Source organism: Bombyx mori, chromosome 10, assembly GCF_030269925.1.
Source record: "Bombyx mori chromosome 10, ASM3026992v2".
Taxonomy (NCBI): Eukaryota; Metazoa; Arthropoda; class Insecta; order Lepidoptera; family Bombycidae; genus Bombyx; species Bombyx mori.
This window is the reverse complement of record NC_085116.1, coordinates 5938711-5951283: the sequence shown is the minus strand read 5'-3', so window position 1 is coordinate 5951283 and position 12573 is coordinate 5938711. Positions and strand designations below refer to the sequence as shown.

Here is a 12573-nt window from a genome sequence, read left to right as displayed (position 1 = left end):
AATTACCAATTAAGAGTTCATGGTCTTCCCGATTAACGGTTGCTGGAGTTCATGAACATCAGAAAGTAAATGTAGTCACTATTATTGTATAGTATGGCACTGTACCATCAGCCATCCCCTCATAACGTAAAGATATAATTTTACGGGTTTTGGTAGGTTTTCCGTCATCGTGGTAGTCCTTTGGGAAAGTGAGATATAGTTCGTACGGTAATTCATTAGAAAAATTGGTACCGTACCGTACGTTATATACGGTACCTACTGGGGGATTTAATCGCAGACAAGTACCAATTTTTATTATAATTTTAGGCCAAGACGACCTAATGTATACAGACAGTCACAATCGCTTGTGATGTAACTCACTTGAATGCACCACATTTATATTCCTTGTGTACTCATGTAAGATATTATCAGCGTAATTAAAAGGTCTATTTATCATTCAAATTTTCGTTATTTGAAAGAATACAAACTCCATCACGTAATAGAATTGTCTACGTAATCCATTCAAATACTCGGAGATATAATTATTTTTGTATAAAAATTGTCTATGAAGCTCGCTATTGATAAAACCAAGCCATCAGTATCGGTTAGGTATAATAATATATCAAACAGACATGGGATTCGCTTACTTTTCATGTTTTGTTATCGAATCTCCCGTACGTCGTAATCACTTAATTAGGTAGGGAGACCGGGGCAACATGAAGTTCGGGGCAGGACGGGAAATAAGCTTGTGTCCATGAATGGTAATCGTGTTCGGACCGGTAACGGCGCCATTTGCACGAAATTCAGACTGCGCAAGTGCGTCCGAGCAGAGCGAACGTGTTGGATCTCGTTTTTGTGTTGTATAGGAAAAAAACTGATTTTTCAAGTGTTTTTATCCGGTTTTTGGTTAAGAAACTGATGTGCAGACATGTAAGTACTTGAATTAATATAATGTTTTAATCCTCAGCGTGTTGTAGTACTATAACACTTTAAATTCAGATTAGATTTTTGCGCCGGTAAGATTTAAGATTAGAATTGATTCAACTTATTTCAATACATGTGGGTCGGGGCACAATGATCGGGGCATAACGGGATACTATCCCGTTTTGCCCCTTCCGTGTGGTTTAAATAATACCTTCTGTGTACCTACTTACCTATCGATAGTATTGCAACCTCGTTTTGTAAGCGTCCATAGGCTACGGTAACCGCTTTCCATCAGGCGAACTGTAAGCTTCTTTGCCAAGTACATATTGTTGTAACTTCTACATTAGCAAGATATATCGTTGCTTTTCTCATAAAGTTTTTTTCTCAGATACAATGGTTCGGAACTATAAACGAAAAACAGATCGTGGCAAATGGGACTCTGAAGTTCTGGGTCTTATGCGTTCTTAATAACAGGTTGGGGCTTCCTCGAGCCTCAGCTACATATGATGTTCCGCCGTCGTGTAAGAAAAGCTCGTGATACTGTGGATGACGACACTGATTCCGGTAACGACTAAGTATGGGAAAAAGTATTTGTGACGATTCAAAACTGTTTTTACAGCAAACAAGAAGATGAGTTCGCGCAATGTGTGTTATGGAAGCACGGTTAACAGGAAAATAACTTCGTGTAATAAATAGCTTATCAGATGGCTCAGCGAAATCATATAGATAGCCCACTTAATGAAGAAACCGGCATGGCAGGAGAAGATTGGCGTAAAAAACGAATACATAAAGTTGGAAATAAGAAGATAAAAAGAACTGAAAACAAGCGTCAAGCTAAAAGACTCGCCAAAGAAATCGAATCGGAAGATAGTTTATCTTAAGAGGAGGACGGTGACTGGGCCTGCATCTATTGTGGTTACTTATACTAAGAGTCAACCGAGGGTTGGGCTGGCTATCTGCAGTATTTGCCATGGTTGGGCACACGATTCCTGTACCGGAGTAGATGAAGAAGACGAAAAGGCATACATTTGTGAACGCTGTCTACCCGATTAAAATACGTACTCCTTTTGCCCCGTAGTATTTCCCATCTTACCCCATCCATGGGGCAAGACGGGAAATTCGCCTCATTATCGTTAATCATTATTTGTCAAAAAACTTCTATGATTTTCCTTGATAAAATTATTAATTTTAAGAGACAAATGTATAAGTGTTACTTATTTTCTTAAAGAATTTAATTAAAGAGTATAATTGTCTTTGTACAGCGAGTTTTGTCTTAGCTATCTCATCTTGCCCCGGTCTCCCCTACTGCGCTAATATTATAAAATCACAAAGAAATATCGCTTTTTATTCAGATATTTTTGTACACCGAACATGCTAGTTTTCTTGAATAAAACTTTAATGTAATAAAAATTGAGATCTTACATCCCCTTGTCTGGTATCTAAATAATGAAAACAAACGAAAGAAAAACGTTTATTTCACAGAATAATGTTACAAAATACCAAACTACATATCTTGAAAATCCTTTTCACTGTACAGCTTTCTCTTCTTCGTAATATTAAAAGAACCTTTCTTCTCTTTTGCTTTGTTATTATTCTGTCCGTAATACATTACTTGTAATGTATTCGTTCTTGAAGCCTTATTCTGGCTCAATGTCATATTAGACCTTGCATTTTCCAACACTGGATCTAATTCTACCGAATTAGTGTCCGTGTAACGATCTCTATCAACGGAATAAGGACGCTCGACTTGAGTTTCATATTGCGATGGATAAGTACTTTGCGCTAGATATTTTTTAAATTGACTCTGCTTGAGTTTCTCCTCTAGATCTTCGAGGCGCTGCAATTTTATTTTTAATAGTCGTTATGTAATTATGCCGCTTATAATTAGATGGAATTGGGCACGTACGTTTTCGTCAGCACAATTACGATTTTTTTAAATATGATATAATGAAACAATTATGAATTAAGTTTCGTGTCGTAGTTTATATCATAACACAAACTGTGCTAAACAATACCACCTCCATGTTCATATTTTGGAACGATTCCACTACCAGATCTTACGTTCTTATTGTACTGTTTTTAAAACAGCACGCAATGAAGCAAACTTATAAAGCTCATACGCGAAGTCAATTATAGTGTGACTAAGAGGACCGTTCTCCCTATGTGTAGGTATCTTCTTAGATTGCAGGTACACTCATAAGCATTCTTTAAACGATTCACTTATACCTTTTTTAGCAAAGGAATATTTTTCTATAAACACATCGCGGTAAGCATGACATGAAAAAGAATCTGCAAAACACTAAATCAATGAGATGAGATCGACTTTTTTGGGAATTAAGGCGAGGAGAGCTAGACTTGCTCATAGTATTAAGTAGAGCCCATGAATAATGGAAGCAGTCTACCTTTAGGAACAAGGTTGAACTCTCAATTGCTTAGGACCATCATTTTTTCCTCTCGATCTAATCATTGGTAGTCTAGGGGGTTATTCCGACTGTGCGCGGAGTAGTAGGACTCCACGTCGAAAAGTATAACAAAACGGTTGAAGGTTGATTTTTTCGTATGGTCATGTTTATCGCGAAGCAGTTATCCTGATTCCTTAACCTTAACAATACCGAGGCCGTAAGCTAGTCTATTCATCTACAGGACCTATTTTTACTGATCCAACACATCTAGCGTTAACAAACGCTCAAAAACCCGTCGCCGAATCCGTCGCTTGCGACGAAGGGCCCAACGAGTAAATTAACCCATAGACACAGCCTACCTACTGAGTTTCTCGCCGGATCTTCTCAGTGGGTCGCGTTTCCGATCCGGTGGTAGATTCTGCGAAGCACTGCTCTTGCTAGGGCCAGTGTTAGCAACACTTCCGGTTTGAGCCCCGAGAGCTCACCTACACCCTAGGGTACCTAAAGTTGAAATAGCCTCTCAAGGCTCTCAGCATAGGTAGGGAAAAAAAGAATCGCTCAAAGAGTTATGAATACTCAATTGTTGACACTAGTCTATCATTAGTAGCATATCAATATAACAGGGCCACATATTAACAAACCCTTCGATAAGCGTCAATGTTGGCATCAGTACGAGCGGCTTGGTGAGCTAATTGCTCCTGCAACTGCGCTATCTGGGCAGCACCACGTTGTATCTTCTCTTCGTATTCTAGCACTACTACGTTTACCTAGAACATTATCAGCGAAAGGAACTGTGAAAGGCATATTTCCTAAAAATATTGAAAATAAAAATAAACATATTAATAAAAATATTAAAAATATTGAAAAATTAAAGTATCCATCTGTAGTTGTATCCTCATTCTATTTACTTTTTTTTTTTGCTTAGATGGGTGGACGAGCTCACAGCCCACCTGGTGTTAAGTGGTTACTGGAGCCCATAGACATCCACAACGTAAATGCGCCACCCACCTTGAGATATAAGTTCTAAGGTCTCAAGTATAGTTACAACAGCTGCCCCACCCTTCAAACCGAAACGCATTACTGCTTCACGGCAGAAATAGGCAGGGTGGTGGTACCCACCCGCGCGGACTCACAAGAGGTCCTAACACCAGTAAAAGTAAAAGTAAGTAGTTTCTCTTACTGCACAGATATAACGTAAGCTTTACTAGTAATACTAATAACCTTAGGAACACCTAAGGAGATTAGATTACGGGCCTTTAGATTAGACCTCTCTTTTTTTTTAGGGTCAACAAATTCCTTTCAAATTAAAAAAAAAACGTGTGGCACTCGGGAACTGCCGCGGTAAAGCTATTGCATAGCATTTTTATCAACATATGCAATTATAATTAGACAATGATAATTTAATATTAAAACAATATTATAACAAGACCACGCTATATTAAACATTAATAAAAGTAAAACATTTACTGTCCCCTTCACACTCATAAGCTAGACCGCGCGAGAGAGAGATGGGCAGACTTTTCATGATGCGCATGCAGTGTGACGTCACGCGCTTATTCACAAACACTACTCAAGCGCCACGTGTGAATGTGTTGAACGCGAGCAATGGCGGATCCAGGGGGGGGGTCATGGGGGTCATGACCACCCCCTGAGCTGGTTCCAGGACTTAGGTGGACCACTAATTGAATATAATGATTTTATTTATATATTTTGTCACCATACAGATTTTATGTAACTACATACCTTCAATATTTATTTAATTTAATATAACATAATAACTTTGTATAATGGCAAACGCTTGGGAACGAACGCATCTAAATTTGACTATGTGACCCCCTCCTGGCGCCAAAGCTGGATCCGCCCTTGAACGCGAGCTACATGGAGTGAGGGATGTTAGGTTTTATTTGTTACGGAATTTCACGATTCGTTCGCCGCGCTCAAGGCCCGCGATAAAAAGCTATGCAATAGCTTAAAACAATAACACCGTACAATAAATAACATAACCAGTAAAATTTTTAATTATGCACGTAGCGATTACATTATGGTATATCTGTGGGCACAAATAACTAATTAACACTAATGGGCCGTGAGTTCATAAAGTTAAAAGTTGCCTAAGCTGAAGTCAGTGTGGCCGAAAAGACGGCTGGTGCATTCGTATAGAGATGCAAACGTGCCGATGTTGGAGTCCAAAGACAAATACATACCAATTTTTCTAATGAAATACGTACGTGACAAATGTTCACGATTGACTTCCACGGTGAAGGAATAACATCGTGTAATAAAAATCAAACCCGCAAAATTATAATTTGCGTAATTACTGGTGGTAGGACCTCTTGTGAGTCCGCGCGGATAGGTACCACCGCCCTGCTTATTTCTGCCGTGAAGCAGTAATGCGTTTCGGTTTGAAGGGTGGGGTAGCCGTTGTAACTATACTGAGACTTTAGAACTTGTATCTCAAGGTGGGTGGCGCGTCTACGTTGTAGATGTCTATGGGCTCCAGTAACCACTTAACATCAGGTGGGCTGTGAGCTCGTCCACCCATCTACGCAATAAAAAAAAAAAAAAAAAAGAATTCCACGGTGAACGAATAACATCGTGTAATAAAAATCAAATCTGAATTTTTCATTATTATCCTATACACTGTTGTAGAAAGCTATGTAAGCCCACGCGTGTGGGTACCACTACCCTACCTATTTCTGCCGTAAACCGGTAATGCGTTTCGGCTTAAAGGGTAGGGTAGCTGTTATACTGTAAAATTTGAGACAATTGCCTCAAGATGGGCGGCGGCATTGACGTGGCTGATGTCTATGGGCTCCCGTGGTCACTTAGGTTGGCAATTAGTTCGTGCACCGATCTCAGCAATAAAAACAAAACCTACCTTCTCTCTATGTTCAGCTTCCAAGTCCTTAATTTTAGAACGAAGCTCTTCAATGACGCAAGTGTACTGTGCCACTTTCGCGTCCGATTCATGCTGGATTTCATGTACTATACAAGTTAGAACAGACGAAATGCATTGTTAGAAACTGCATAGCTACATAGTTGATAGCAGAAACTCCAGTGGTTTTTTTTAAGATACGGACATATATATTTTATTTTTTACATATTCTAGTAACCTCGAGGGGTATATTAGATTCTCCGGGTGAGGGTATATTTAGTTACGTGATGGCTGGTTTGGCAAACGATAAGGACAAATACACTAGAACAGGGATTGTTCGTATCGTCAATTAGAATCGAGTAGGGTCAGCAAATTAAAAAAAAACGCACTAGACCTGTTTTTGGAGACAAACAACCTTTTTTATGATTGAAGGATTACTGGTGGACCGGAGGCCTTTCCAGTTTCACCAGGACAAGTGGGCGAGCAAAAGCTCAGCCGGGAGGGATGGGATTTGCTAACAGCTGCCCGAGCGCCTCCGAAGGAGACCTAACAACTGAAGAACAGCTGCTTCGCGAATGAATAAAAAATAACCTGCTTTTGCAGCGTCAAGATTAGGGCTGTTACCGGCATGAATAACGAAGATCATCCCAATCGCTGTCGTCGACGCGGCAGGCAACTAAACCTTTGAAGTCAGGCGTCAACTACTTTTATTAATACTGAGAGAGTCTCGTTAAATTAAAATAGAACGGTTGTCTTTGATGACAACACAGGCAGGTATTTGATGGTAATTCTCTCAAATTACTCCGCGAGCAGCCCCATCTTTCGTGAATCTCATTCCAAATTCTACCAGCCACCTACAGATCAGGGTCTCAGGGATGGAAAAACATTGGCAAGAGATTAATAATAGACGACAAATGACAAGTATGGCATTCCATTAATTAACAAAAGCATTTTTTTTTTGTTTTGGTGGGTAGACGAGCTCTCGGCCTACCTGATGTTAAGTGGCTACCGGTATAACGTAAATGCCGCTACCCACCTTAAGATATTAGTTATATCGTCTCCGTATAGTTAAAACGGCTGCCCCACCCTTCAAACCGAAACGCATTACTGCTTGACGGCAGAAATAAGCAGACTGGTGGTATATACGCGTACGGAATAACAGTAGGTCTTAGCACCATTCGAAAAGTCCTTTTTCTATTCACACTGGGGACATTCATTATAGATGCTTCCCCTAAGTAGGACTGTGCATAGGGTAATTGAGGTGGAAAATGTTTCATGAAAATTCGTTTGAATAAGAGATTTTATAGTTTACATTTATTGTTTTCGGTAACACACTACTTGTTTATTTAGATTTTTAATCATGAACGTAAATTTGGACAACGCAGCCCTTGTGCGGTCCGTTGTCTTTTTATTGTCCATAAAGAAGTAAGCGTCCAATAGACTGAGGTAACGAAGTTTTAATTAAAGTATTTCGCTAGCTGTTACTAACACAAAATACTAAATATAACTAAGAAGTTCATTTTATTATAAAGTAAAATACTGACTTTTATTTTCGTTCAGCGCACGCATTTCCTCCATTTCCTTTTCATAATTGTTACGTAGCTCTTCCAAACTAATTTCATTCTTCATTAATAAATTTTCTTTATCCTAAAGTTTCGCGAATTGATAGTTTAGATTTGGTTGATTACAAAATTATCCTATCACTAACTATTTGTATTTACGAATAAACTTAATGATTTATACGTAATTATATCTTCGGATTAAATAAGTAATAATAAAAATAGATTATTGTTGTGAAGGGTAAAAGTAAGAGTGGCGCCAATGTAGCAACTTCTTCAAACATAAACGTAACATTGATTCATAATAGAAACAGGCGGTTGCTGATGCCGACTGATGTGGAAAATTGTCTTCATTGATATTATGCTTTAATATTATGCCATTCATGGAAAGGTATAGAACTTTATTAGACTAAATTGCCTACGAATGTAAATTAAAATGTACTCAAATTTTAAAATATACATACCTTCTCAAAACTATTAATAGTTTTTTCTTTCAAAAGTATTTCGTCTTTTAATTTTTTTACATCTCTTTTTAAATACACCAATTGAGATACAGTTTCTTGTAAATTTCCTATCATTTCACGCGATGTCAATAAGCGGTAGCGATGTGATTTTTCTAATTCACGAGTTTCTTTCAAATCTACTTCCAATTTTTTATTTATTTCTCGAATTTTCCTGATTTCCTCCCTGTCTTTGTAAAATTCCTGTAAGTATACAAATTAAGCATTAGTGAATTTATTGACGATATAAGAACTAAACATATAATTATGAAATTATACCTAGTTATATGAATTCTTACTTACTAGTTTACATTTAGTTAAATTTTGTACAATACTTTCGAAACGATCAAGGTTTGTGGTTGACTTATCGCCTAAATTATCAACCATACCGATATTGGACAGTTTGCAAATTAAATAAAAAAATTATATTTTTAACATTGATGTAGCTGAAAACGATTAAAGATCTTTTAATTATAATTGCTTAACTTTTTAAGCTGCCGCTAATTTAAGCAATTGCCGCTATTTTAAAGACGTATGTTTAATATTTTTTTAAGGGATTTTATGACCTGGTAACTGAGACCTTTAAGTCATGTCTTATTTTAATTTATATTCATATTTTTATGAAAAATTATATTATGGAGTGAAATGAAATGAAGATGATTAATTTGAGACATTAATCAACTGGGATGAAATTAAATGAAATTAAATGAGATGATATGGGATGAAATATAATCTCAGTAAAATTGTGGTCATTTACTAAGATTTTTTCATTGGACTTTTTGGAGGATCCCGAGTAGTTACGTCCAGCGGTTTTGTTTCATTTTCCCACGTTTGTGCACTTTCACAGATATTAAACAGTTAATAAACCACCATTATTACACATTTAAACACGAAGAAACACTAAATAGACAAAACAAATCAAATCACACAACTTCACTCCTCGCGTTCCCGCCAAAAAGTCCAGACGTATGTATAGTTCTTAGATCAGCCATAGATTTAAGAAAACAAAAATTAGCTAGACTTGAAAACTATATATCGACTTTCAATTTTTTCGAATGAGTCTTACTTTACAAATAAAAACGTAATAATTATAATTGACAAATATAGTGAAAAAAGCACTAGATTTGCGGTAACGTCTGTCTGAAATATAATCGTAATCGCTATTTAATTATTCATGATATTATAGACTTTAGGGTTGTGGGTGAATTCCTGAAATACTTAATTCCTGAGTTCATCCAAATTTAATCATTCACTATCCACAGAAATGATAATTTTAGTTCAACTTTTCAATCTATTTACTAACGCTGTAGATAAATCAAATACAAATAGAAGTATTTAATATTGTTACACATTAACAGATATTTTAAATTGGTAGCAATAGGCTCCAACTGTGAGATTACCATCGGTAGATTTCTTTCTTGACCCTAACAACAATAACGCCACAAGAAGTCTACTACTACTTACTAAAAAAGAAGAAAAATTTCAAGTCTTATTATAAATGTCAACTAAGTCAAGACTTTTTGGCGGGAACGCGAGAAGTGAAGTTGTGTGAATTATTATATTTTGCTATTTAGTGTTTCTTCAGGTTTAAATATATAATAACCGTGGTTTATAAACTGTTTAGTATATGAGAAAGTAAACGTATGTGGGAAAATTGAACAAAGCCGCTGGAAGTAGCTTCTCAGGAGCTTCTAAAAAGTCCACTGAAAAGTCTCAATAAATAGCCACTATCATGCCATATCATCTCATTTCATTTAGTTTGATGTCAAATGATGAATGTTTTTAATTAATCAAATCCACTCACTTCACATTTTACTCCATATCATTTTTAAAAAAAAATTTATACGAAAGATTAGCGTGTATGGTATGATATCTTTGTCTTTTCAGTTGTAAAAATAGAACTACTCTCAACTAAGTCACTGTCAAATGCCGGATGCCAGTTATCTATGGTTAGACCATACAAATGTGCATGTGATTTTTATTTGAATTATTATGAACTTTTAGTATTGTTAATAGTACAATTATCTATTTAAAATATGGCATCAGCTTACGGAATACATTTGGGTAACAGTACAGCATGCTTAGCATCGTTTACGAACGGCACAATATCTGTGATAGCCAATGACGCCGGCGATCGTGTCACCCCCGCAATAATTGCTCTAAATGGTACAGAATGGGAAATTGGCCTTCCAGCAAAGTCAGGACAAGCGTCATCGAAGTCAATTATTAAGCACAATAAACGGCTAATGAACTGTGATTTCAATGAAGATGATTTGTCATATGTTGAGTTATCATCATCGTGCCAAATTCAGAACGACGAAAAACTTGTATATGAATTCCAGACAAGCGAAACAACATTATACTCTAGTCCTGATAACATCGCCACTAAAATTTATGCTAAACTATTTACGATTGCTAGTCATTCTGTGAAGAATGAGGGTGATCTCAAATTGGTGCTCGCTGCCCCACTACATTGGTCAAATGAAAGCAGAGAACGCTTAGTAAAATGCGCAGAACTGGCGGGATTCGAAGTACTTCAAGTGATTAGTGAACCGGCTGCTGCTTTATTAGCCTATAACATTGAAGAAAATCTAGAAGATGTGAATGTACTTATTTATCGACTTGGTGGATCATCTTGTGATGTATCTATTGCCAAAGTATCAGCTGGTTTTGTTAGTGTTGAAAAAAATATTTTTCGTTCGGATTTAGGCGGACAGTACTTGACAAAAGATCTTGCTGATTTTATTGCACAAGAATTTAAACAGAAGTGGAAGTTAGACCCTCAGGAAAGTAAAAGAGCCATGGCCAAACTTTTAAACCATGCTGATAACTGTAAAAACGTTTTATCTACTTTAAATTCAGCTCATGTATTTATTGAGTCATTGCTTGATGGTGTTGACTGGAGCCAAAATGTGTCTCGGGCTAGATTTGAGAACATAATATCATCAAAAATAGCTTCCTATGTAGAGCCTGCCGAGAAGCTAATACAAAGTTTTGATGGTAAAATTAGCAAAATTGTGTTATGTGGAGGGAGTATGAAGATACCTAAATTACAGTCTACCATTGCAAATTTGATTCCTGATGCTGAAGTTCTGTCGGGTATAAACCCTGATGAGGTAATAGCTATTGGTTGTGCTAAAGAGGCAGGGTTGTTATTAGATGTTCCAGAATTTTCTATGAACGATTTAAATACAGAAGTTGAATTCTTAGGCAAAGATGTGTATATGAAATATTTAGATCAAACAGTCCACCTGTTTAAGGAAGGTACACCTCCATTTGCACAATTTGTTCAAAGTGTGGAAGCAGAGCAAGAAATAAAAGATATTGATTTCACCTTACACACATCACCTGAAAGTGAGGCTTATGCTACAGAATCATTCAATATTGAGAATCTTAAAAAACCTTTTTCATTAAAAGCAACATTACAACAATCAAGTATAAAATTGGAAGTTGAATAATGGAAAGAATAAATTTTATAATTTTGTCCTATTGTTTCATTTTAATATAATAATAACCGGGAACAAGTCACACACACACACGGTCTCAAACTAGGGTCCCCTGTACTATGGAAACTAAAGACTAATATAAACACTTGTACATGTTTAAATATACATATATGCATTTATAGATTTTAAACACCCAGCGAGCAAACAAATTATTCAACAAAGTAGTATTTGTCTGATGTGAGAATAAAACACACAATCTCAGTCCAGCAGTCAGGGTTGCTACTGAACTACTTAGTCATGTATGTAACTATAATGGACAAAATTTCACTTATAGCAACCCTAACGCCTGCCGCGTCGGCAGCCGCGTCTGATCGCGCGCCGCGACCAATCAGGGGTTCTCGTTGTCGGCTCCGGCGCGATTCAAAGAGTAGCGACCGAGTGGCTTTCCTTTTGACAAGCCGCGCGTACGCCTTTACTGGCGTCGACAGTTCACCCGCAACCACCGAAGCATACACACGAGAATACGTCCGCACCTCGCTCGCTACCATTCCTTTTCGAACTTGTTTGTGGGACCCTCTGGAGTATTCATACCCAGTGCTCCAGCTGGACAACACAAAACACTTCATTTAAATTTCAGTTGTGAAAATGCATACATACTTACACTATTACTATGGTTTGTTTACAAATAGGTAAGTACTGCTATCATGCCTATTTCTCTTCGAACTTGCGACTTCTAGTAAGAACGGTGGGAAAGCAATTAAATAGAACAATTAATATTTCGATTTGATCTATTGAGGGTAACCAGCTATCCCATATGATGTTTCTGAGTTCCAATAAGTACTTTAAAGAAGGTGAACTGAACTTGTTTGTCTATCTACGGTAGTGGTT

General features: G+C 37.1%; 2 protein-coding genes and 1 long non-coding RNA gene across 5 annotated transcripts; 2 read left to right on the top strand and 1 right to left on the bottom strand.

Annotated features, from left to right (window-relative positions):
* The first annotated feature begins 684 nt into the window (after positions 1–684).
* On the top strand, positions 685–2162 carry LOC110385913 (uncharacterized). Its single transcript, XR_002431158.3, has 2 exons — positions 685–909; positions 1292–2162. It is a non-coding gene; the product is annotated as an uncharacterized LOC110385913 (long non-coding RNA).
* Positions 2163–2361: 199 nt separating this feature from the next.
* Positions 2362–8920, bottom strand: LOC101740200 (spindle assembly abnormal protein 7). 3 transcript variants are annotated; one of them, XM_062670505.1, is made up of 6 exons: positions 8519–8920; positions 8204–8443; positions 7725–7827; positions 6184–6290; positions 3947–4072; positions 2362–2740 (listed from the first exon to the last, which is right to left on the bottom strand). In XM_062670505.1, exons 2-6 carry the CDS (start codon positions 8315–8317, stop codon positions 2408–2410), a joined length of 783 nt encoding a protein of 260 aa, XP_062526489.1. In that variant the 5' UTR covers positions 8318–8443; positions 8519–8920; the 3' UTR covers positions 2362–2407. The 3 variants fall into 3 exon arrangements, with proteins under 3 accessions (XP_062526489.1, XP_004930439.2, XP_062526488.1); XM_004930382.4 differs by having other exon boundaries at positions 8543–8916; XM_062670504.1 differs by lacking the exon at positions 3947–4072 and having other exon boundaries at positions 8543–8919.
* A 1314-nt stretch (positions 8921–10234) lies between these two features.
* On the top strand, positions 10235–11743 carry Hsp70-14 (heat shock 70 kDa protein 14-like). The gene is given in 1 exon segment (NM_001279388.1): positions 10235–11743. A coding segment is annotated over 1 exon segment (1422 nt). The 5' UTR covers positions 10235–10275; the 3' UTR covers positions 11698–11743.
* The last annotated feature ends 830 nt before the right edge of the window (positions 11744–12573 follow it).